The sequence below is a fragment of the Oncorhynchus nerka genome, linkage group LG20 (assembly GCF_034236695.1).
Source record: "Oncorhynchus nerka isolate Pitt River linkage group LG20, Oner_Uvic_2.0, whole genome shotgun sequence".
NCBI classification, from domain to species: Eukaryota; Metazoa; Chordata; class Actinopteri; order Salmoniformes; family Salmonidae; genus Oncorhynchus; species Oncorhynchus nerka.
In genome coordinates this window covers 92,332,862-92,360,361 of record NC_088415.1, presented here as the reverse complement: position 1 = coordinate 92,360,361, position 27,500 = coordinate 92,332,862, and the positions used below count along the sequence as shown (strand labels likewise).

Here is a 27,500-nt window from a genome sequence, read left to right as displayed (position 1 = left end):
CACACTACCACACCCACCCCACTACCACACACTACCACACTACCACACTACCACACTACCACACTACCACACTACCACACTACCACACTACCACACTACCACACTACCACACTACCACACTACCACACCACCTCCCCTACCACACTACCACACTACCACACTACCACACTCCTCCCCCTACCACACTACCACACTACCACACTACCACACTACCACACTACCACACTACCACACTACCACACTACCACACTACCACACACTACCACACTACCACCTCCCCTACCACACTACCACACTACCACACTACCACACTCCTACCACACACTACCACACTACCACACTACCACACTACCACACTACCACACTACCACACTACCACACTACCACACTACCACACTCCTCCCCCTACCACACTACCACACTACCACACTACCACACTCCTCCCCCTACCACACTACCACACTACCACACTACCACACTACCACACTACCACACTACCACACTACCACACTACCACACTACCACACTACCACACTACCACACTACCACACTACCACACTACCACACTACCACACTACCACACTACCCCTACCACACTACCACACTACCACACTACCACACTACCACACTACCACACCACACTACCACACTACCCACTACCACACTACCACACTACCACACTACCACACTACCACACTACCACACTACCTCCCCCTACCACACTACCACACCCTACCACACACTACCACACTACCACACTACCACACTACCACACTACCACACTACCACACTACCACACTACCACACTACCACACTACCACACTACCACACTACCACACTACCCACTACCACACTACCACACTACCACACTACCACACTACCACACTACCACACTACCACACTACCACACTACCACACTACCACACTACCTCCCTACCACACTCCCCTACCACACTACCACACTACCACACTACCACACTACCACACTACCACACTACCACACTACCTCCCACTACCACACTACCACACTACCACACTACCCACTACCACACTACCACACTACCACACTACCACACTACCACACTACCACACTCACTCCCCCTACCACACTACCACACTACCCACACTACCACACTACCACACTACCCCTACCACACTACTCCCTACCCACCTCCACCTACCACCTCCCCCCTACCACACACTACCACACTACCACACTCCTCCCCCTACCCACTCCACCTACCACACTACCACACTACCACACTACCACACTACCACACTCCCCTACCACACTACCCCTACCACACTCCTCCCCCACCACCCCTACCACACTCCTCCCCCTACCACACTCCTCCCCCTACCACACTACCACACTCCTCCCCTACCACACCCTCCCCCTACCACACTCCTCCCCCTACCACACTACCACACTACCACACTACCACACTACCACACTACCACACTCCCCTACCACACTACCACACTACCACACTACCACACTACCTCCCCTCCACACTACCACACTACCACACTCCCCCTACCACACCCTCCCCCTACCACACTACCACACTACCCACTACCACACTACCACACCCTCCCCCTACCACACTCCTCCCTACCACACTCCACCCACTACCACACTACCACACTACCCACTACCACACTCCTCCCCCTACCACACTACCCACACTACCACACTACCACACTACCACACCTCCCCCTACCACACTCTCTCCCACCCCCTACCCCCTACCACACTCCTCCCCTACCACCCTCTCCCACACTACCACACTCCCCCTACCACACTCCTCCTACCACACTCTCCCCTACCACACTCCTCCCCCTACCACACTCCTCCCCACTACCACACTACCACACTACCACACTACCACTCCTCCCACTACCACACTACCACACTACCACACTACCACACTCCTCCCCCTACCACACTACCACACTACCACCCCACCACACTCCTCCCCCACCACACTCCTCCCCCTACCACACTCCTCCCCTACCACACCCTCCCCCTACACTACCACACTACCACACTACCACACTACCACACCCTCCCTACCACACTCCCCACTACCACACTACCACACTACCACACTACCACCACACTACCACTCCCACACTACCACACTCCCTCCCCCTACCACACTACCACACTACCTCCCCTACCACACTCCTCCCACTACCACACTACCACCCCCTACCACACTACCACACTCCCCCTACCACACTCCTCCCCTACCACACTACCACACTACCACCTACCACACTACCACACTACCACACTCCTCCCTACCACACTACCACACTACCACACTACCACACTACCACACTCCCCACCCTACCACACTACCACACTACCACACTACCACACTCCCCTACCACACACCCTACCACACTACCACACTCCCCCCTACCACACTACTCACACACCCCCTACCACACTACCACACTACCACCTACCACACTCCTCCCCCTACCACACTACCACACTACCACACTACCACACTCCTCCCCCCCTACCACACTACCACACTCCCCCTACCACACACCTCCCCCTACCACACTACCACACTACCACACTACCACACTACCACACTACCACACCTCCCCCTACCACACTACCACACACCACACTACCACACTACCACCCTACCACACTACCTCCACTACCACACTACCCACTACCACACTACCACACTCCCCTACCACACTACCACTACCCACTACCACACCACACTACCACACTACCACACTACCACCTACCCCTACCACACTCCTCCCCCACACTACCACACTCCTCCCCTACCACACTCCTCCCCCTACCACACTCCCCCACTACCACACTACCACACTACCACACTCCTCCCCTACCACACCCTCCCTCCACACCCCCTACCACACTCCTCCCCTACCACACTACCACACTACCCACTCCTCCCCACCACTACCACCCTACCACACTACCTACCACACCTCACCTCCCCCTACCACACTACCACACTACCACCTACCACACTCCTCCCCCTACCACACTCCTCCCCCTACCACACTACCACACTACCACACTACCTCCCCTACCACACTCCCTCCCCCTACCACACTCCTCCCTACCACACTCCTCCCCCTACCACACTACCACACTACCACACTCCTCCCCCTACCACACTACCCACCCACACTACCACACTCCTCCCCTACCACACTACCACACTACCACTCCCCACTACCACACTACCACACCCCCTACCACACTACCACCTACCACACTACCACACTACCACCTCCCCCTACCACACTACCACACTACCACACTACCACACTACCACCTCCCCCTACCACACTACCACACTACCACACTACCTCCCCTACCACACTACCACCCCACTACCACACTCCTCCCCTACACTACCACACTACCACACTACCACACTCCCCCTACCACACTACCACACTCCCCCTACCACACTCCTCCCCCTACCACACTACCACACTACCACACTACCACACTACCACACTACCCACTACCACACTCCTCCCCCTACCACACTACCACACTACCCACTACCACACTCCTCCCCCACACTACCACACTACCCACTACCACACTACCACCTACCACACTACCCCTACCACACTCCACCCCCCTACCACACTCCTCCCCCTACCACACTCCTCCCTACCACACTACCCACTACCACACTACCACACTCCTCCCCCTACCACACTACCTCCCCCTACCACACTCCTCCCCCTACCACACTACCTCCCCCTACCACTCCTCCCCTACCACACTCCCCCCCTACCACACTCCTCCCCCTACCACACTACCACACTCCCACTACCACACTCCTCCCCCTACCACACTCCTCCCCTACCACACTCCTCCCCCTACCACACTCCTCCCCACTACCACACTACCACCTCCCCCTACCACACTACCACCTCCCTACCACACTACCACACCTACCACACCTCCCCCTACCACACTCCTCCCCTACCACACTCCTCCCCCTACCACACTCCTCCCCTACCACACTCCTCCCCCTACCACACTCCTCCCTACCACACTCCTCCCCACCACACCTCCCCCTACCACACTCCTCCCCTACCACACTCCTCCCCCCCTACCACACTCCTCCCCTACCACACTCCTCCCCCTACCACACTCCTCCCTACCACACCCTCCCCCTACCACACTCCTCCCCCTACCACACTCCTCCCCCTACCACACTCTCCCTACCACACTCCTCCCCTACCACACTCCCCCTACCACACTCCTCCCCTACCACACTCCTCCCCCTACCACACTCCTCCCCCTACCACACTCACTCCCCCTACCACACTCCTCCCCTACCACACTCCTCCCCTACCACACCTCCCCTACCACACTCCCTCCCCTACCACACTCCTCCCCTACCACACTCCTCCCCTACCACACTCCTCCCCTACCACACTACCACACTCCTCCCCCTACCACACTCCTCCCCCTACCACACTCCTCCCCTACCACACTACCACACTCCTCCCCTACCACACTCCTCCCCTACCACACTCCTCCCCCTACCACACTACCACACTCCTCCCCCTACCACACTACCACACTCCTCCCCTACCACACTACCACACTCCTCCCCCTACCACACTACCACACTACCACCCCTACCCACTACCACACTCCTCCCCCTACCACACTCCTACCACACTCCTCCCCTACCACACTACCACACTCCTCCCCCTACCACACTACCACCACTCCTCCCCTACCACACTACCACACCTCCCTACCCCCTACCACACTACCACACTCCCTCCCCTACCACACTACCACACTCCTCCCCTACCACACTACCACACTCCTCCCCCTACCACACTACCACACTCCTCCCCCTACCACACTACCACACTCCCTCCCCTACCACACTACCACACTCCTCCCCCTACCACACTACCACACTCCTCCCCCTACCACACTACCACACTCCTCCCCCTACCACACTACCACACTCCTCCCCTACCACACTACCACACTCCTCCCCCTACCACACTACCACACTCCTCCCCTACCACACTACCACACTCCTCCCCTACCACACTACCACACTCCCTCCCCCTACCACACTACCACACTCCTCCCCCTACCACACTACCACACTCCTCCCCTACCACACTACCACACTCCTCCCCTACCACACTACCACACTCCTCCCCCTACCACACTACCACACTCCTCCCCTACCACACTACCACACTCCTCCCCCTACCACACTACCACACACTCCCCCTACCACACTACCACACTCCTCCCCCTACCACACTACCACACTCCTCCCCTACCACACTACCACACTCCTCCCCTACCACACTACCACACTCCTCCCCTACCACACTACCACACCTCCCTACCACACTACCACACTCCTCCCCCTACCACACTACCACACTCCTCCCCCTACCACACTACCACCTCCCCCTACCACACTACCACACCCCCTACCACACTACCACACTCCTCCCCTACCACACTACCACCTCCCCCTACCACACTACCACACTCCTCCCCCTACCACACTACCACACTCCTCCCCCCCACACTACCACTCCTCCCCCCACACTACTCCTCCCCCTACCACACTACCACACTCCTACCACACTACCACACTCCTCCCCTACCACACCACACACCTCCCCCTACCACACTCCTCCCCTACCACACTACCACACTCCTCCCCCTACCACACTCCTCACACTCCTCCCTCCCCTACCACACTCCTCCCTCTACCACACTCCTCCCTCTACTCTCCCCTACCACACACCTCCCTACCCACTACCACACTACCACACTCCTCCCCTACCACACTCCTCCCTACCACACTCCCCTACCACACTCCTCCCCTACCACACCACACCTCCCCTCACTCCCCCTACCACACTCCTCCCCCTACCACACTCCTCCCCCTACCACACTACCACACTCCCCCCCTACCACACTCCTCCCCCTACCACACTCCTCCCCCTACCACACTACCACACTCCTCCCCTACCACACTCCACCCCCTACCACACTACCACACTCCTCCCCTACCACACTACCCTCCCCCTACCACACTACCACACTCCTCCCCCTACACACACTCCCTCCTCTCTACCACCTACCACACTCCTCCCCCTACCACACTCCTCCCTCCTCCCCCTACCACACTCCTCCCCTACCACACTACCACACCCTCCCCCTACCACACTCCTCCTACCACCCTCCCTCCCCCACCACACTCCCTCCCCCTACCACACTCCTCCCCCTACCACACTCCTCCCTCTCTCCCCCTACCACACTCCTCCCCCTACCACACTCCTCCCTCTCTCCCCCTACCACACTCCTCCCCCTACCACACTCCTCCCTCTCTCCCCTACCACACTCCTCCCCTACCACTCCTCCCCCTACCCACTACCACACTCCTCCCCCTACCACTCCTCCCCTACCACTCCTCCCCCTACCACACTACCACACTCCTCCCCCTACCACACTCCTCCCCCCTACCACACTACCACACTCCTCCCTACCACACTCCCTCCCCCTACCACACTACCACACTCCTCCCCCTACCACACTCCTCCCTCTCTCCCCCTACCACACTCCTCCCCTCCCACTACCACACTCCTCCCTACCACACTCTCCCCCCTACCACACTCCTCCCCCTACCACACTACCACACTCCTCCCCCCCACACTCCTCCCTCTCTCCCCCTACCACACTCCTCCCCCTACCACACACCCTACCACTCTCTCCCCTACCACACTCCTCCCCTACCACACTCCTCCCCTACCACACTACCACCTCCTCCCCTACCACACTCCTCCCCCTACCACACTACCCCTCCCCCTACCACACTACCACACCCTCCCCCTACCACACTCCTCCCCCTACCACACTACCCACACTCCTCCCCTACCACACTCCTCCCCCTACCACACTACCACACTCCCCCCTACCACACTCCTCCCTCTCTCCCCCTACCACACTCCTCCCCTACCACACTCCTCCCTCTCTCCCCTACCACACTCCTCCCCCTACCACACTACCACACTCCTCCCCTACCACACTCCTCCCTCCCCTCCCCTACCACACTCCTCCCTCCCCCTACCACACCTCTCCCCTACCACACTCCTCCTCTCTCCCCACACTCCTCCCCTACCACACTCCTCCCTCTCTCCCCTACCACACTCCTCCCCTACCACACTCCTCCCCTCTACCCCTACCACACTCCCCTCCCCCTACCACACTCCTCCCTACCACTCTCCCCCCTACCACACTCCTCCTCCCTACCACACTCCTCCCCCTACCACACTCCTCCCTCTCTCCCCTACCACACTCCTCCCTCTACCACACTCCTCCCCTCTCCCCTACCACACTCCTCCCCTACCACACTCCCCTCCCACTCCTCCCCTACCACACTCCTCCCTCTCCCCCTACCACACTCCTCCCCTACCACACTCCTCCCTCTCTCCCCTACCACACTCCTCCCCTACCACACTCCTCCCTCTCTCCCCCTACCACACTCCTCCCTACCACACTCCTCCCTCTCCCCTACCACACTCCTCCCTCTCCCCCTACCACACTCCTCCCCTACCACACTCCTCCCTCCTCTCCCCTACCACACTCCTCCCCCTACCACACTCCTCCCTCTCCCCCTACCACACTCCTCCCTCTCCCCCTACCACACTCCTCCCTCTCCCCCCTACCACACTCCTCCCTCTCTCCCCTACCACACTCCTCCCTCTCCCCCTACCACACTCCTCCCTCTCCCCCCCTACCACACTCCTCCCTCTCCCCTACCACACTCCTCCCTCTCCCCTACCACACTCCTCCCTCTCTCCCCCTACCACACTCCTCCCTCTCCCCTACCACACTCCTCCCTCTCTCCCCCTACCACACTCCTCCCTCTCCCCCTACCACACTCCTCCCTCTCCCCTACCACACTCCTCCCTCTCTCCCCTACCACACTCCTCCCTCCTCCCCTACCACACTCCTCCCTCTCCCCTACCACACTCCTCCCTCTCTCCCCCTACCACACTCCTCCCTCTCCCCCTACCACACTCCTCCCTCTCCCCTACCACACTCCTCCCTCTCTCCCCCTACCACACTCCTCCCTCTCTCCCCCTACCACACTCCTCCCTCTCTCCCCCTACCACCCTCCTCCCTCTCTCCCCCTACCACACTCCTCCCTCTCTCCCCTACCACCCTCCTCCCTCTCTCCCCCTACCACACTCCTCCCTCTCTCTCCCTACCACACTCCTCCCTCTCTCCCCCTACCACCCTCCTCCCTCTCTCCCCCTACCACACTCCTCCCTCTCCCCCCTACCACACTCCTCCCTCCCTCTCCCTCTCTCCCCCTACCACACTCCTCCCTCTCTCCCCTACCACACTCCTCCCTCTCTCCCCTACCACACTCCTCCCTCTCTCCCCTACCACACTCCTCCTCTCTCCCCTACCACACTCCTCCCTCTCTCCCCCTACCACACTCCTCCCTCTCTCCCCCTACCCTCCTCCCTCTCTCCCCTACCACACTCCTCCACACCTCTATAGATAACAAGAATCCCCAGATTCCTCTCTCCCCCTACCACACTCCTCCACACCTCTATAGATAACAAGAATCCCCAGATTCCTCTCTCCCCCTACCACACTCCTCCACACCTCTATAGATAACAAGAATCCCCAGATTCCTCTCTCCCCCCCGCCACTATGCCCCCTCTCCCTCTCTCCCCCTACCACCCTCCTCCCTCTCCCTCTCTCCCCTACCACCCTCCTCCCTCTCCCTCTCTCCCCTACCACCCTCCTCCCTCTCCCTCTCTCCCCCTACCACCCTCCCCCGCCACTCTCCCCCCTCTCCCTCTCTCCCCTGCCACCCCCCATCCCCCAGCCACTCTCCCCCTCTCCTCTCTCCCCTACCACCCTCCTCCCTCTCCCTCTCTCCCCCTACCACCCTCCTCCCTCTCCCTCTCTCTCCCTACCACCCTCCCCCGCCACTCTCCCCTCTCCCTCTCCCCCTACCACCCTCCTCCCTCTCCCTCTCTCCCCCTACCACCCTCCCCCCCGCCACTCTCCCCCTCTCCCCTCTCTCCCCTACCACCCTCCTCCCTCTCCCTCTCTCCCCCTACCACCCTCCTCCCTCTCCCTCTCTCCCCTACCACCCTCCTCCCTCTCCTCTCTCCCCCTACCACCCTCCCCCGCCACTCTCCCCCTCTCCCTCTCTCCCCCTGCCACCCCCATCCCCCAGCCACTCCCCCCTCTCCCTCTCTCCCCTGCCACTCTCCCCCACCACTCTCCCCTCTCTCCCCTGCCACTCTCCCCCTCCACTCTCCCCCTCTCCCTCTCCCACTAGATCCCATTAAGACCTATCTAGCTACTAGCAGGACTGATCTCCACAACAGACCTGCCATTCTCAGGGATTACTGTAATCTAACCTAATCCCTCAAATTGTATTTGTCCCTGTCTTCTCTCAGGAGATACAGTTGAATTCGGAAGTTTACATACAATTTACATTCGTTAGAGTCATTAAAACTCATTTTTCAACCACTCCACAAATGTCTTGTTAACAAACTATAGTTTTGGCAAGTCGGTTAGGACATCTACTTTGTGCATGACACAAGTCAATTGTCCAACAATTTTTTACAGACAGTTTATTTCACTTATAATTCACTGTATCACAATTCCAGTGAGTCAGAAGTTTACTACACTAAATTGACTGTGCCTTTAAACAGCTTGGAAAATTCCAGAAAATGATGTCATGGCTTTAGAAGCTCCTGATAGGCTAATTGACATAATTTGAGTCAATTGGAGGTGTACCTGTGGATGTATTTCAAGGCCCACCTTCAAACTCACTGCCTCTTTGCTTGACATCATGGAAAATCAAAAAAGACCCCAGAAAAATAATTGTAGACCTCCACAAGTCTGGTTCATCCTTGGGAGCAATTTCCAAACACCTGAAGGTACCACGTTCATATGTACAAATAATAGTATTCAAGTATAAACACAATGGGGACCACGCAGCCGTCATACCGCTCAGGAAGGAGACGCATTCTGTCTCCCAGAAATGAACGTACTTTGGTGAGAAAATTGCAAATCAATCCCAGAACAGCAGCAAAGGACCTTGTGAAGATGCTGAAGGAAACAGGTTCAAAAGTATCTATATGAACAGTAAAACGAGTCCTAAATCGACAGAACCTGAAAGGCTGCTCAGCAAGGAAGAAGACACTGCTCCAAAACTGCCATAAAAAAAGCCAGTCTACGGTCTGAAACTGCACATGGGGACAAACATCGTACTTTTTGGAGAAATGTCCTCTGGTCTGATGAAACAAAAATAGAATTGCTTGGCCATTATGACAATCGTTATGTTTGGAGGAAAAAGGGGGAGACTTGCAACCCGAAGAACACCATCCCAACCGTGAAGCACAGGGGTGGCAGCATCATGTTGTGGGGGTTCTTTGCTGCAGGAGGGACTGGTGCACTTCACAAAATAGATGGCTTCATGAGGTAGGAAAATGATGTGGATATATTGAAGCAACATCTCAACACATCAGTCAGGAAGTTAAAGCTTGGTCACAGATGGGTCTTAAATGGGCAATGACCCCAAGATGTGGCAAAATGGCTTAAGGACAACAAAGTTAATGTATTGGAGTGGCCATCACAAAGCCCTGACCTCAATCCTATAGAAAATATGTGGGCAGAACTGAAAAGTTTTTGTGAGCAAGGAGGCCTACAAACCTGACTCAGTTACACCAGTTCTGTCAGGAGGAGTGGGCCAAAATTCCCCCAACTTATTGTGGGAAGCTTGTGGAAGGCTAACCGAAACATTTGACTCAAGTTAAACCATTTAAAGGCAATACTACCAAATGCTAATTGATTGTATGTAAACTTCTGACCCACTGGGAATGTGATGAAATAAATAAAAGCTGAAATAAATCATGCTCTCTACTATTATTCTGACATTTCACATTCCCGAAAATAAACTGAAAATCCCAACTGAATAAAAAAAGCTCTAGATGTCGTTTTTCAAAAATATATATTTTTTTTAAAAAGCTCCAATGGTCGAACCAGATTCTCAGCGATCTGCTGTCACATGTGAAACAGTTTGAAGTGAAATGAAAGCTGTGGCAAGTCCCACTAGAAAGGGGTAAACGCATTTTCCTACCCTTTGAGGACAAGAGCCTGAGATTACGTTGGAAAATGAGGGTGAGTGTGGAAAGCTTGCCAAGTTATTTTGCGAGAGGTTTAAAAGGATGTGAAAAGTAAACACCTAAAGTTGAACATATTTTCAAATCCCGTTTAACGTCGAACTAGCAGATGACATTGAGCTGCAAAGCAATGACTAGCTCAAAGTCAGGCACAACAACCTCCCTCTCCTTGAATTCTACAAAAATGTACGCTAGCCCCGAGCAATTTCCTGTTCTGAGGAGACATGCACTTAAATGTGCATCTGTGAGCAGTTCTTTTCCAAAATGACTCTCGATTCTGCTCAATTCTCAAGTGACTCAATTCTTAAATTACTCTCGATTCCGCTCAATTCTCAAGTGACTCAATTCTCAAATGACTCTTGCAAAAAAAAACTAGATTTTGCTCAATTCTCAAGTGACTCAATTCTCAAATGAGTCTCGATTCCACTCAATTCTCAAGTGACTCAATTCTAAAATGTCTCTCGATTCCGCTCAATTCTCAAGTGACTCATTTCTCAAATGACTCTTGATTCCACTCAATTCTCAAGTGACTCAATTCTCAAATGACTCTCGATTCCACTCAATTCTCAAATGTCTCTCGATTCCGCTCAATTCTTAAGTGATTCAATTCTCAAATGACTCTCGATTCCACTCAATTCTCAAGTGACTCGATTCTCAAATGTCTCTCGATTCCGTTCAATTCTCAAATGTCTCTCGATTCCGATCAATTCTTAAGTGATTCAATTCTCAAATGACTCTCGATTCCACTCAATTCTCAAGTGACTCGATTCTCAAATGTCTCTCGATTCCGTTCAATTCCCAAGTGACTCGATTCTCAAATGTCTCTCGATTCCGCTCAATTCTTAAGTGACTCAATTCTCAAATGACTCTCGATTCCACTCAATTCCCAAGTGACTCGATTCTCAAATGTCTCTCGATTCCACTCAATTCTCAAGTGACTCGATTCTCAAATGTCTCTCGATTCCGCTCAATTCTCAAGTGACTCAATTCTCAAATGACTCTTTCAAAAAAAACTTGATTCTGCTCAAAACTGACCGGAATCTGTTAAAACCTGGAAAACCAGCTGCGATTAGCGTCATCTTGACATCCAGCTGACATCGAACGCCTCGTCAAAGATAAGCAGTTTCACCCATCGCATTAGAGGCGAGGTTGAACAAGAACCCATAATAACAACATTATTTACTAATATTTATTTAAATAGATAGGAGGACTTGCACTTTCCTAAATACTCAAGGACATGAGAAACATCATAAAAGTCCCTTTTAAACTGTAAAACCAATGTCAGCGATTTAAAGTCACATTAAAACATGAATAAAGCAGAAAATGAGACAGTCTGGGATTAACACCCATCAGTCTGCGATTAACACCCGTCAGTCTGGGATTAACACCCGTCAGTCTGGGATTAACACCCATCAGTCTGCGATTAACACCCATCAGTCTGGGATTAACACCCATCAGTCTGGAATTAACACCCATCAGTCTGGGATTAACACCCATCAGTCTGCGATTAACACTGGTCAGTCTGCGATTAATGACCATCAATCTGGGATTAACACCCATCAGTCTGCGATTAACACTGGCCAGTCTGCGATTAATGACCATCAGTCTGCGATTAACACTGGTCAGTCTGCAATTAATGACCATCAGTCTGGGATTAACACCCATCAGTCTGCGATTAACACCCATCAGTCTGGGATTAATGCCCATCAGTCTGGGATTAATGCCCATCAGTCTGCGATTAACACCCGTCAGTCTGTGATTAACACCCGTCAGTCTGGGATTAACACCCATCAGTCTGTGATTAACACCCATCAGTCTGTGATTAACACCCATCAGTCTGGGATTAACACTGGTCAGTCTGGGATTAACACCCATCAGTCTGTGATTAACACCCATCAGTCTGGGATTAACACCCATCAGTCTGGGATTAACACCCATCAGTCTGCGATTAACACCCATCAGTCTGGGATTAACACCCATCAGTCTGGGATTAACACCCATCAGTCTGCGATTAACACCCATTAGTCTGGGATTAACACCCATCAGTCTGCGATTAACACCCATTAGTCTGGGATTAACACCCGTCAGTCTGCGATTAACACTGGTCAGTCTGCGATTAACACTGGTCAGTCTGCGATTAATGACCATCAGTCTGGGATTAACACCCGTCAGTCTGCAATTAACACTGGTCAGTCTGTGATTAACACTGGTCAGTCTGCGATTAACACTGGTCAGTCTGCGATTAATGACCATCAGTCTGCGATTAACACTGGTCAGTCTGCGATCAACACTGGTCAGTCTGCGATTAACACTGGTCAGTCTGCGATCAACACTGGTCAGTCTGCGATCAACACTGGTCAGTCTGCGATCAACACTGGTCAGTCTGCGATCAACACTGGTCAGTCTGCGATTAACACTGGTCAGTCTGCGATTAACACTGGTCAGTCTGCGATCAACACTGGTCAGTCTGCGATCAACACTGGTCAGTCTGCGATCAACACTGGTCAGTCTGCGATCAACACTGGTCAGTCTGCGATTAACACTGGTCAGTCTGCGATTAACACCCATCAGTCTGGGATTAACACTGGTCAGTCTGCGATTAACACACATCAGTATGGGATTAACACTGGTCAGTCTGTGATCAACACTGGTCAGTCTGCGATCAACACTGGTCAGTCTGCGATCAACACTGGTCAGTCTGCGATTAACACTGGTCAGTCTGCGATTAACACCCATCAGTCTGGGATTAACACTGGTCAGTCTGCGATTAACACACATCAGTATGGGATTAACACCCATCAGTCTGGGATTAACACTGGTCAGTCTGGGATTAACACCAATCAGTCTGGGATTAACACCCATCAGTCTGGGATTAACACCCATCAGTCTGGGATTAACACCCATCAGTCTGGGATTAACACCCATCAGTCTGGGATTAACACCCATCAGTCTGGGATTAACACTGGTTAGTCTGGGATTAACACCAATCAGTCTGGGATTAACACCCATCAGTCTGGGATTAACACCCATCAGTCTGCGATTAACACCCATCAGTCTGGGATTAACACCCATCAGTCTGCGATTAACACCCATCAGTCTGCGATTAACACCCATCAGTCTGGGATTAACACCCATCAGTCTGCGATTAACACCCATTAGTCTGGGATTAACACCCGTCAGTCTGGGATTAACACCTGTCAGTCTGGGATTAACACTGGTCAGTCTGCGATTAATGACCATCAGTCTGGGAGTAACACTGGTCAGTCTGCGATTAACACTGGTCAGTCTGTGATTAATGACCATCAGTCTGCGATTAACACTGGTCAGTCTGCGATTAATGACCATCAGTCTGGGACTAACACCCATCAGTCTGGGATTAACACCCGTCAGTCTGCGATTAACACTGGTCAGTCTGCGATTAACACTGGTCAGTCTGCGATTAATGACCATCAGTCTGGGATTAACACCCGTCAGTCTGCGATTAACACTGGTCAGTCTGTGATTAACACTGGTCAGTCTGCGATTAACACTGGTCAGTCTGCGATTAATGACCATCAGTCTGCAATTAACACTGGTCAGTCTGCGATCAACACTGGTCAGTCTGCGATTAACACTGGTCAGTCTGCGATCAACACTGGTCAGTCTGCGATCAACACTGGTCAGTCTGCGATTAACACTGGTCAGTCTGCGATTAACACTGGTCAGTCTGCGATCAACACTGGTCAGTCTGCGATCAACACTGGTCAAGTCTGCGATCAACACTGGTCAGTCTGCGATCAACACTGGTCAGTCTGCGATCAACACTGGTCAGTCTGCGATTAACACTGGTCAGTCTGCGATCAACACTGGTCAGTCTGCGATCAACACTGGTCAGTCTGCGATCAACACTGGTCAGTCTGCGATTAACACTGGTCAGTCTGCGATTAACACCCATCAGTCTGGGATTAACACCCATCAGTCTGCGATTAACACTGGTCAGTCTGCGATCAACACTGGTCAGTCTGCGATCAACACTGGTCAGTCTGCGATCAACACTGGTCAGTCTGCGATTAACACTGGTCAGTCTGCGATTAACACCCATCAGTCTGGGATTAACACTGGTCAGTCTGCGATTAACACACATCAGTATGGGATTAACACCCATCAGTCTGGGATTAACACTGGTCAGTCTGGGATTAACACCAATCAGTCTGGGATTAACACCCATCAGTCTGGGATTAACACCCATCAGTCTGGGATTAACACCCATCAGTCTGGGATTAACACCCATCTGTCTGGGATTAACACTGGTCAGTCTGGGATTAACACCAATCAGTCTGGGATTAACACCCATCAGTCTGGGATTAACACCCATCAGTCTGGGATTAACACCCATCAGTCTGGGATTAACACCCATCAGTCTGGGATTAACACTGGTTAGTCTGGGATTAACACCAATCAGTCTGGGATTAACACCCATCAGTCTGGGATTAACACCCATCAGTCTGCGATTAACACTGGTCAGTCTGTGATTAACGGCCATCAGTCTGCGATTAACACCCATCAGTCTGGGATTAACACCCGTCAGTCTGCGATTAACACTGGTCAGTCTGTGATTAACACTGGTCAGTCTGCGATTAACACCCGTCAGTCTGTGATTAATGACCATCAGTCTGCGATTAACACCCGTCAGTCTGTGAGTAACACTGGTCAGTCTGCGATTAACACTGGTCAGTCTGCGATTAACAGTAGTGGATTAGAGAGAGGATGTGTGTGAGAGTGTGTGTGTGTGTGTGTGTGTGTGTGTGTGTGTGTGTGTGTGTGTGTGTGTGTGTGCGTGCGTGCGTGTGTGTGAGCGATATTGTGTGATATAGAAGGCAGGGCTGAGATTGATGTAGAAGGTAGGTAATGACTGTACTGTCATTCCTTAACATGACATAACCACACCTTCCTGGGTGCTAATCAAAGGCAAATTAACCCTGATGGAGATGTTCTAGACAGAAGAGTTGATTAGTCAGGACAGGCTTGTTAGAGCGGCTTTCAGAGAAACATCATTATCCATCTGTCCATCTGTGTGTTGCTGCGGAGTGTGTGAGTGTGTGTGTGAGTGAGTGTGTGTGTGAGTGTGTGTGTGTGTGTGTGAGTGTGAGTGAGTGTGTGAGTGTGAGTGTGTGTGTGAGTGTGAGTGTGTGAGTGAGTGTGTGAGAGTGAGTGTGTGTGTGTGAGTGAGTGAGTGAGTGTGTGTGTGTGTGAGTGAGTGTGTGAGTGTGAGTGTGTGTGTGTGAGTGTGTGTGTGAGTGTGTGTGTGTGTGTGTGTGTGTGTGCGTCTTGCTGCGAAGTACTTTTCCTACGATACCGTAAGCAGACAGGCAGGGGAAAGGAAAATCCTTTTCAACCAGGGTCTAATATTTAATATGCATATATTCTTATCTGATAATGGTGCACACACACACACACACACACACACACACACACACACACACACACACACACACACACACACACACACACACACACACACACACACACACACACACACACACACACACACACACACACACACCTCTCCCCAGCAAACCCGAGAACATTCCCACAAAGATTCCAATTAAGTTCTAGTCCTGTGTGGCTCAGTTGGTAGGGCACTGCAGAGAGTCTGCTAAATGACTCACTACTGTAGTGGCTCTGGATCAGAGAGTCTGTTAAATGACTCACTACTGTTAGTGGCTCTGGATCAGAGAGTCTGTTAAATGACTCACTACTGTAGTGGATCAGAGAGTCTGTTAAATGACTCACTATTGTAGTGGCTCTGGATCAGAGAGTCTGTTAAATGACTCACTACTGTAGTGGCTCTGGATAAGAGAGTCTGTTAAATGACTCACTACTGTAGTGGCTCTGGATCAGAGAGTCTGTTAAATGACTCACTACTGTAGTGGCTCTGGATAAGAGAGTCTGTTAAATGACTCACTACTGTAGTGGCTCTGGATAAGAGAGTCTGCTAAATGACTCACTACTGTAGTGGCTCTAGATAAGAGAGTCTGCTAGATGACTCACTACTGTAAGTGGCTCTGGATCAGAGTCTGCTAAATGACTCACTACTGTAGTGGCTCTGGATAAGAGAGTATAAGGTGTATAAAATAGAGCACACAGCCATGCGATCTCCATAGACAAACATTGGAAGTAGAATAGCCTTACTGAAGAGCTCAGTGAGTTTCAACATGGCACCGTGATAGGATGCCACCTTTTCAACAAGTCAGTTCGTCAAATGTCTGCCCTGCTAGATCTGCCCCGGTCAACTGTAAGTGCTGTTATTGTGCAGGGGAAACATCTAAGAGCAACAACGGCTCAGCCGCGAAGTGGTAGGCCACCAAGTTCACAGAACGGGACCACAGAGTGGTGTAGCATGTAAAAATGGTCTGTCCTCGGTTGCAACACTCACTACCGAGTTCCAAACTGCCTCTGGAAGCAACGTCAGCACAATAACTGTTCGTCGGGAGCTTCATGAAATGGGTTTCCATGGTCGAGCAGCTGCACACAAGCCTAAGATCACCATGCGCAACGCCAAGCGTCGGGTGGAGTGGTGTCAAACTCGCCGCCATTGGACTCTGGAGAAGTGGAAACATGTTCTCTGGAGTGATGAATCACGCTTCACCATCTGCAATCCGACGGATGATTCTGGGTTTGGCGGATGCCAGGAGAATGTTACTGCCCGAATGCATAGTGCCAACTGTAAAGTTTGGTGGATGAGGAATAATGGTCTGGGGCTGTTTTTCATGGTTCAGACTAGGCCCCTTAGTTCCAGTGAAGGGAAATCTTAACGCTACAGCATACAATGACATTCTAGATGATTCTGTGCTTCCAACTTTGTGGCAACAGCTTTGGGGAAGGCCCTTTCCTGTTTCGGCATCACAATGCCCCCGTGCACAAAGCGAGGTCCATACAGATATGGTTTGTCGGAGATCGTTGTGGAAGTTTTTGACTGGCCTGCGCTGAGCCCTGACCTCAACGCCCATCGAACAGACTGTTCCCCACAAGCTAATGTTCTCACCAGACTGTTCCCCACATTCGCTGCTGGCCCACCTTGTATTATCAATTTACGCTTGGAAAGGTTGGTTGGTTGGGTGTGTGTGTGTGTGTGTGTGTGTGTGTGTGTGTGTGTGTGTGTGTGAGCACCAAGTATTATGAATGTACGTCTGAAGGCGTAACAACAGATTACAAATGACCACATTAAAGGCCAGAGACGAAGGGGGGACGGGGTAGAGAGAGGGAGGGGAGAGATGGGGTGGGGGTAGAGAGAGAGGAGAGACGGAGGGGGTAGAGAGAGGGAGGGGAGAGATGGGGTGGGGGTAGAGAGAGGGGAGAGACGGAGGGGGTAGAGAGAGTGAGGGGAGAGATGGGGTGGGGGGTAGAGAGAGGGAGGCAGAGACGAAGGGGGCGGGGTAGAGAGAGGGAGGGGAGAGATAATGGGGGGCAGAGAGGGGAGAGACGGGGGTAGAGAGAGGGGAGAGATGGGGTGGGGGTAGAGAGAGGGAGGGGAGAGATGGGGTGGGGGTAGAGAGAGGGAGGGGAGAGATGGGGTGGGGGGAAAGAGAGGGAGGGAGAGACGGGGTGGGGGGGGTAGAGAGAGGAGGGAGAGATGGGGTGGGGGGTAGAGAGAGGGAGGGAGAGATGGGGGTGGGGGGTAGAGAGAGGAGGGAGAGATGGGGTGGGGGGTAGAGAGAGAGGAGGAGAGATGGGGTGGGGGTAGAGAGAGGGAGGGGAGAGACAGGGGGTAGAGAGAGGGAGGGAGAGACGGAGGGGAGGGGGTGAGAGAGGGAGGGGAGAGATGGGGTGGGGGTAGAGGGAGGGAGAGACGGGGGGTAGAGAGAGAGGGAGGGGAGAGATGGGGTGGGGGGTAGAGAGAGGGAGGGGAGAGATGGGGTGGGGGGGCAGAGAGAGGGAGGGAGAGATGGGTTGGGGGGGTAGAGAGAGGGAGGGGAGAGATGGGGTGGGGGGGGTAGAGGGAGGGGAGAGACGGGGGGTAGAGAGAGGGAGGGAGAGATGGGGTGGGGGTTGTAGAGAGAGGGAGGGGAGAGATGGGGTGGGGGGTAGAGAAGGGAGGGGGAAACGGAGGGGGCAGGGGGTAGAGGGAGGGGAGAGACGGGGGGTAGAGAGAGGGAGGAGAGATGGGGTGGGGGGTAGAGAGAGGGAGGGAGAGACGGAGGGGGGGACAGGGGGTACAGAGAGGGAGGGGAAACGGAGGAGAGGGGGAGACGGAGGGGGGAGAGGGGGGACGGAGGGGGGGATGGGTGGGGAGAGGTGCTCTTAGGCATTCAGGTACAACAGCAGGACACACATCAGAGGAGTCATTACAGACAGTACAGAGGTACTAACTACTGTCAGCCCAGCGTCTTAATCCACCCGCTTTACTACGCTGTTACCTCCAACTTACTCCAATAGATTCATTCTGATGTTCTCATGTTGTATGGTTGTCTCTGAATTACACAGGAGCTGTCTCTCCTTATCACTAACACTGCTTCATGTATAAGTCCCGTTCGTACCATAAAGCACCAGAACCTCAGTTTCCCCCGGCAACCCATTAGCCTCCCCTCTACTCAGTCCAGGCCATCTCTTATTCACTCCATCTCTTATTCAAATAAGGAAGACATACAAGTTTAAAATAAGGGCCAATGTCGGTCTGTGTCTGTGTGTGTGTGTGTGTTTGTGTGTGTGTGTGTGTGTCTGTCTGTGTCTGTGTGTGGTTCTGTCTGTGTCTCTGTGTGTTTGTGTGTGTGTGTGTGTGTTTGTCTCTTTGTGTGGCCCCTCACGACTCCCGTGCCAGCCACCTTCTCCCTTCGAGAGGGACCAAGGCAGCGAATGAGCGCAATGACCTTTGCGTCCATGTAGCTAGTTGTGTGTGTGTGTGTGTGTGTGTGTGTGTGTGTGTGTGCGTGTTGGCTGGCTGGTGTGTGTACTTACATCAACGTAATTTGCATTAATGTAATCAGAGTTCTGCTCTCCCTCCAGGGGCTGAAGTCTGACTCGGGAGTGATCATCTGGAAGACAGGAGGAGAGGAACCTGTTCAGAATGAATCACGTTAATCAAGGAGGGAGGGACACAGAGAGAGACGAAGAAGAGGGAGGAGGAGGAGGAGAGAGAAAGGTAGGAAGAGAAAGGAGAGGGAGGATGAAGAGAGAGAGGTAGGAAGAGAAAGGAGAGGGAGGAGAGAGGGGTAGGAAGTGGGGTAGGGAGGAGAGGGAGGAGGAGAGGGAGAGGTAGGAAGAGAAAAGAGAAGGAGGAGGAGTGGGAGGAGAGAGAGAGTTAGAAAGAGAAAAAATATGGAAGAGGGAGAGAGAAGGAGAGGGAGAGTTAATTTTTATTGTTTATTTCACTTTTGTATATTATCTACCTCACTTGCTTTGGCAATGTTAACACATGTTTCCCATGCCAATAAAGCCCCTTGAATTGAATTGAGAGGTAGGAAGAGAAAGGAGAGGGAGAGAGATCGGAAGAGAAAGGAGTGGGAGGAGAGAGAAGGAGAGGGAGAAATGTAGGATGAGAAAGGAGTGGGAGGAGGAGAAGAAGAGGGAGAAATGTAGGACGAGAAAGGAGTGGGGGAGGAGAAGGAGAGGGAGAAATGTAGGATGAGAAAGGAGTGGGAGGAGGAGAAGGAGAGGGAGAAATGTAGGACGAGAAAGGAGTGGGAGGAGGAGAAGGAGAGGGAGAAATGTAGGATGAGAAAGGAGTGGGAGGAGGAGAAGGAGAGGGAGAAATGTAGGATGAGAAAGGAGTGGGGGAGGAGAAGGAGAGGGAGAAATGTAGGATGAGAAAGGAGTGGGGGAGGAGAAGGAGAGGGAGAAATGTAGGACGAGAAAGGAGTGGGAGGAGGAGAAGGAGAGGGAGAAATGTAGGACGAGAAAGGAGTGGGAGGAGGAGAGGGAGAATATACATATAATATATATATACAATATATATACAGAGTACAAGTATTTGATACACTACCGATTTTGCATCTTTTCCTACTTACAAAGCATCATATTGATCAGAGAGGGGATAGAGACCAGTCGATAATATAGATTCATATTGATCAGAGAGGAGAGAGAGACCAGTCTATAATATAGATTAATGATCAGAGAGGAGAGAGAGACCAGTCTATAATATAGATTATTGATCAGAGAGGAGAGAGAGACCAGTCTATAATATAGATTATTGATCAGAGGAGAGAGAGACCAGTCTATAATATAGATTATTGATCAGAGAGGAGAGAGAGACCAGTCTATAATATAGATTATTGATCAGAGAGGAGAGAGAGACCAGTATATAATATAGATTATTGATCAGAGGAGAGAGAGACCAGTCTATAATATAGATTATTGATCAGAGAGGAGAGAGAGACCAGTCTATAATATAGATTATTGATCAGAGAGGAGAGAGAGACCAGTCTATAATATAGATTATTGATCAGAGAGGAGAGAGAGACCAGTCTATAATATAGATTATTGATCAGATAATGCTTTATACACACACGCAATAATGTTCCCATATCGGTTCTTCATCCGGTTCTCATCTTTCTTCGCGGAGTCCCACGGCGCTGACTGCCCCTCAAAGAAGCTCTGAAGAGAGGGAGGAAAAGAGGGAGACAAAGAGAGGGAGGAAAAGAGGGAGACAAAGAGAGGGAGGAAAAGAGGGAGACAAAGAGAGGGAGGAAAAGAGGGAGGAAAAGAGAGGGAGGAAAAGAGAGGGAGGAAAAGAGGGAGGAAAAGAGAGGGAGGAAAAGAGGGAGACAAAGAGAGGGAGGAAAAGAGGGAGGAAAAGAGGGAGGAAAAGAGAGGGAGGAAAAGAGGGAGACAAAGAGAGGGAGGAAAAAGAGGGAGACAAAGAGAGGGAGGAACAGAGGGAGACAAAGAGAGGGAGGAACAGAGGGAGACAAAGAGAGGGAGGAACAGAGGGAGACAAAGAGAGGGAGGAACAGAGGGAGACAAAGAGAGGGAGACAAAGAGATGGAGGAAAAGAGGGAGATAAAGAGAGGGAGGAACAGAGGGAGACAAAGAGAGGGAGGAAAAGAGGGAGATAATGAGAGGGAGGAAAAGAGGGAGACAAAGAGAGGGAGGAACAGAGGGAGACAAAGAGAGGGAGGAAAAGAGAGGGAGGAAAAGAGAGGGAGGAACAGAGGGAGACAAAGAGAGGGAGGAACAGAGGGAGACAAAGAGAGGGAGGAACAGAGGGAGACAAAGAGAGGGAGGAAAAGAGGGAGACAAAGAGAGGGAGGAAAAGAGGGAGACAACGAGAGGGAGGAACAGAGGGAGACAAAGAGAGGGAGGAAAAGAGGGAGACAAAGAGAGGGAGGAAAAGAGGGAGACAAAGAGAGGGAGGAAAAGATGAAGACAACGAGAGGGAGGAAAAAAGGGAGATAAAGAGAGGGAGGAAAAGAACAGAGGGAGACAAATAGAGGGAGGAAAAGAGGAAGACAACGAGAGGGAGGAAAAGAGGGAGATAAAGAGAGGGAGACAAAGAGAGGGAGGAAAAGAGAGGGAGGAAAAGAGAGGGAGGAAAAGAGGGAGACAAAGAGAGGGAGGAAAAGAGAGGGAGGAAAAGAGGGAGACAAAGAGAGGGAGGAAAAGAGGGAGACAAAGAGAGAGAGGAAAAGAGAGGGAGGAAAAGAGGGAGACAAAGAGAGGGAGACAAAGAGAGGGAGGAAAAGAGAGGGAGGAAAAGAGAGGGAGGAACAGAGGGAGACAAAGAGAGGGAGGAACAGAGGGAGACAAAGAGAGGGAGGAACAGAGGGAGACAAAGAGAGGGAGGAACAGAGGGAGACAAAGAGAGGGAGGAAAAGAGGGAGACAAAGAGAGGGAGGAAAAGAGGGAGACAACGAGAGGGAGGAACAGAGGGAGACAAAGAGAGGGAGGAAAAGAGGGAGACAAAGAGAGGGAGGAAAAGAGGGAGACAAAGAGAGGGAGGAAAAGAGGGAGACAACGAGAGGGAGGAAAAAAGGGAGATAAAGAGAGGGAGACAAAGAGAGGGAGGAAAAGAGAGGGAGGAAAAGAGAGGGAGGAAAAGAGGGAGACAAAGAGAGGGAGGAAAAGAGAGGGAGGAAAAGAGGGAGACAAAGAGAGGGAGGAAAAGAGGGAGACAAAGAGAGAGAGGAAAAGAGAGGGAGGAAAAGAGGGAGACAAAGAGAGGGAGACAAAGAGAGGGAGGAAAAGAGGAAGATAAAGAGAGGGAGGAAAAGAGTGAGATAAAGAGAGGGAGGAAAAGAGGGAGATAAAGAGAGGGAGGCAAAGAGGGAGATAAAGAAAGGGAGATAAAGAGAGGGATGAAAAGAGGGAGACAAAGAGAGGGAGGAAAAGAGGGAGACAAAGAGAGGGAGGAAAAGAGGGAGATAAAGAGAGGGAGGAAAATAACAGAGGGAGACAAAGAGAGGGAGGAAAAGAGGGAGACAACGAGGGGGAGGAAAAGAGGGAGTTAAAGAGAGGGAGACAAAGAGAGGGAGGAAAAGAGAGGGAGGAAAAGAGGGAGACAAAGAGAGGGAGGAAAAGAGGGAGGAAAAGAGAGGGATGAAAAGAGGGAGACAAAGAGAGGGAGGAAAAGAGAGGGAGACAAAGAGAGGGAGGAAAAGAGGGAGACAAAGAGAGGGAGGAAAAGAGGGAGATAAAGAGAGGGAGGAAAATAACAGAGGGAGACAAAGAGAGGGAGGAAAAGAGGGAGACAACGAGGGGGAGGAAAAGAGGGAGTTAAAGAGAGGGAGACAAAGAGAGGGAGGAAAAGAGAGGGAGGAAAAGAGGGAGACAAAGAGAGGGAGGAAAAGAGGGAGGAAAAGAGAGGGATGAAAAGAGGGAGACAAAGAGAGGGAGGAAAAGAGAGGGAGACAAAGAGAGGGAGGAAAAGAGAGGGAGGAAGAGAGGGAGACAAAGAGAGGGAGGAAAAGAGGGAGACAAAGAGAGGGAGGAAAGGAGAGGGAGGAAAAGAGGGAGATAAAGAGAGGGAGGAAAAGAGGGAGATAAAGAGAGGGAGGAAAAGAGGGAGATAAAGAGAGGGAGACAAAGAGAGGGAGGAAAAGAGAGGGAGGAAAAGAGGGAGACAAAGAGAGGGAGGAAAAGAGGGAGACAACGAGAGGGAGGAAAACAGGGAGACAAAGAGAGGGAGACAAAGAGAGGGAGGAAAAGAGGGAGATAAAGAGAGGGAGGAAAAGAGGGAGACAAAGAGAGGGAGGAAAAGAGGGAGACAAAGAGAGGGAGGAAAAGAGGAAGACAACGAGAGGGAGGAAAAAAGGGAGATAAAGAGAGGGAGGAAAAGAACAGAGGGAGACAAATAGAGGGAGGAAAAGAGGAAGACAACGAGAGGGAGGAAAAGAGGGAGATAAAGAGAGGGAGACAAAGAGAGGGAGGAAAAGAGAGGGAGGAAAAGAGAGGGAGGAAAAGAGGGAGACAAAGAGAGGGAGGAAAAGAGAGGGAGGAAAAGAGGGAGACAAAGAGAGGGAGGAAAAGAGGGAGACAAAGAGAGAGAGGAAAAGAGAGGGAGGAAAAGAGGGAGACAAAGAGAGGGAGACAAAGAGAGGGAGGAAAAGAGAGGGAGGAAAAGAGAGGGAGGAACAGAGGGAGACAAAGAGAGGGAGGAACAGAGGGAGACAAAGAGAGGGAGGAACAGAGGGAGACAAAGAGAGGGAGGAACAGAGGGAGACAAAGAGAGGGAGGAAAAGAGGGAGACAAAGAGAGGGAGGAAAAGAGGGAGACAACGAGAGGGAGGAAAAAAGGGAGATAAAGAGAGGGAGACAAAGAGAGGGAGGAAAAGAGAGGGAGGAAAAGAGAGGGAGGAAAAGAGGGAGACAAAGAGAGGGAGGAAAAGAGAGGGAGGAAAAGAGGGAGACAAAGAGAGGGAGGAAAAGAGGGAGACAAAGAGAGAGAGGAAAAGAGAGGGAGGAAAAGAGGGAGACAAAGAGAGGGAGACAAAGAGAGGGAGGAAAAGAGGAAGATAAAGAGAGGGAGGAAAAGAGTGAGATAAAGAGAGGGAGGAAAAGAGGGGAGATAAAGAGAGGGAGGCAAAGAGGGAGATAAAGAAAGGGAGATAAAGAGAGGGATGAAAAGAGGGAGACAAAGAGAGGGAGGAAAAGAGGGAGACAAAGAGAGGGAGGAAAAGAGGGAGATAAAGAGAGGGAGGAAAATAACAGAGGGAGACAAAGAGAGGGAGGAAAAGAGGGAGACAACGAGGGGAGGAAAAGAGGGAGTTAAAGAGAGGGAGACAAAGAGAGAGGGAGGAAAAGAGAGGGAGGAAAAGAGGGAGACAAAGAGAGGGAGGAAAAGAGGGAGGAAAAGAGAGGGATGAAAAGAGGGAGACAAAGAGAGGGAGGAAAAGAGAGGGAGACAAAGAGAGGGAGGAAAAGAGGAGACAAAGAGAGGGAGGAAAAGAGGGAGATAAAGAGAGGGAGGAAAATAACAGAGGGAGACAAAGAGAGGGAGGAAAAGAGGGAGACAACGAGGGGGAGGAAAAGAGGGAGTTAAAGAGAGGGAGACAAAGAGAGGGAGGAAAAGAGAGGGAGGAAAAGAGGGAGACAAAGAGAGGGAGGAAAAGAGGGAGGAAAAGAGAGGGATGAAAAGAGGGAGACAAAGAGAGGGAGGAAAAGAGAGGGAGACAAAGAGAGGGAGGAAAAGAGAGGGAGGAAGAGAGGGAGACAAAGAGAGGGAGGAAAAGAGGGAGACAAAGAGAGGGAGGAAAGGAGAGGGAGGAAAAGAGGGAGATAAAGAGAGGGAGGAAAAGAGGGAGATAAAGAGAGGGAGGAAAAGAGGGAGATAAAGAGAGGGAGACAAAGAGAGGGAGGAAAAGAGAGGGAGGAAAAGAGGGAGACAAAGAGAGGGAGGAAAAGAGGGAGACAACGAGAGGGAGGAAAACAGGGAGACAAAGAGAGGGAGACAAAGAGAGGGAGGAAAAGAGGGAGATAAAGAGAGGGAGGAAAAGAGGGAGATAAAGAGAGGGAGGAAAAGAGGGAGGAAAAGAGAGGGAGATAAAGAGAGGGATGAAAAGAGGGAGACAAAGGAGAGGGAGGAAAAGAGAGGGAGGAAAAAAGGGAGACAAAGAGAGGGAGGAAAAGAGGGAGACAAAGAGAGGGAGGAAAAGAGGGAGATAAAGAGAGGGATGAACAGAGGGAGACAAAGAGAGGGAGGAACAGAGGGAGACAAAGAGAGGGAGGAAAAGAGGGAGGAAAAGAGAGGGAGGAAAAAAGGGAGACAAAGAGAGGGAGGAAAAGAGGGAGACAAAGAGAGGGAGGAAAAGAGGGAGATAAAGAGAGGGATGAACAGAGGGAGACAAAGAGAGGGAGGAACAGAGGGAGACAAGAGAGGGAGGAAAAGAGGGAGACAACGAGGGGGAGGAAAAGAGGGAGATAAAGAGAGGGAGGAACAGAGAGGGAGGAAAAGAGGGAGACAAAGAGAGGGAGGAAAAGAGAGGGAGGAAAAGAGAGGGAGGAAAAGAGGGAGACAAAGAGAGGGAGGAAAAGAGAGGGAGGAAAAGAGGGAGGAAAAGAGGGAGACAAAGAGAGGGAGGAAAAGAGGGAGACAAAGAGAGCGAGGAAAAGAGAGGGAGGAAAAGAGAGGGAGGAAAAGAGGGAGACAAAGAGAGGGAGGAAAAGAGAGGGAGGAAAAGAGGGAGACAAAGAGAGGGAGGAAAAGAGGGAGACAAAGAGAGGGAGGAAAAGAGAGGGAGGAAGAGAGGGAGGAAAAGAGAGGGAGGAAAAGAGGGAGACAAAGAGAGGGAGGAAAAGAGGGAGACAAAGAGAGGGAGACAAAGAGAGGGAGGAAAAGAGGGAGATAAAGAGAGGGAGGAAAAGAGGGAGATAAAGAGAGGGAGGAAAAGAGGGAGATAAAGAGAGGGAGGAAAAGAGGGAGATAAAGAGAGGGATGAAAAGAGGGAGACAAAGAGAGGGAGGAAAAGAGAGGGAGGAAAAGAGGGAGACAAAGAGAGGGAGGAAAAGAGAGGGAGGAAGAGAGGGAGACAAAGAGAGGGAGGAAAAGAGAGGGAGGAAAAGAGGGAGACAAAGAGAGGGAGGAAAAGAGGGAGACAACGAGAGGGAGGAAAACAGGGAGACAAAGAGAGGGAGACAAAGAGAGGGAGGAAAAGAGGGAGATAAAGAGAGGGAGGAAAAGAGGGAGATAAAGAGAGGGAGGAAAAGAGGGAGGAAAAGAGAGGGAGATAAAGAGAGGGATGAAAAGAGGGAGACAAAGGAGAGGGAGGAAAAGAGAGGGAGGAAAAAGGGAGACAAAGAGAGGGGAGGAAAAGAGGGAGACAAAGAGAGGGAGGAAAAGAGGGA

The 27,500-nt window shown here is 51.9% G+C and overlaps 1 protein-coding gene across 1 annotated transcript in view; it reads right to left on the bottom strand.

The window, feature by feature from the left end:
• Positions 1–27,500, bottom strand: part of LOC115127078 (receptor-type tyrosine-protein phosphatase mu-like) — a 531,907-nt gene that overhangs the window by 122,631 nt on the left and 381,776 nt on the right. The window contains exons 23-24 of the mRNA XM_065006102.1: positions 21,729–21,816; positions 20,182–20,258 (exon numbers count right to left, since the gene is read on the bottom strand). Of these exons, the coding sequence (XP_064862174.1) occupies positions 20,182–20,258; positions 21,729–21,816 (165 nt within the window). The remainder of the gene's footprint in view (positions 1–20,181; positions 20,259–21,728; positions 21,817–27,500) is intronic.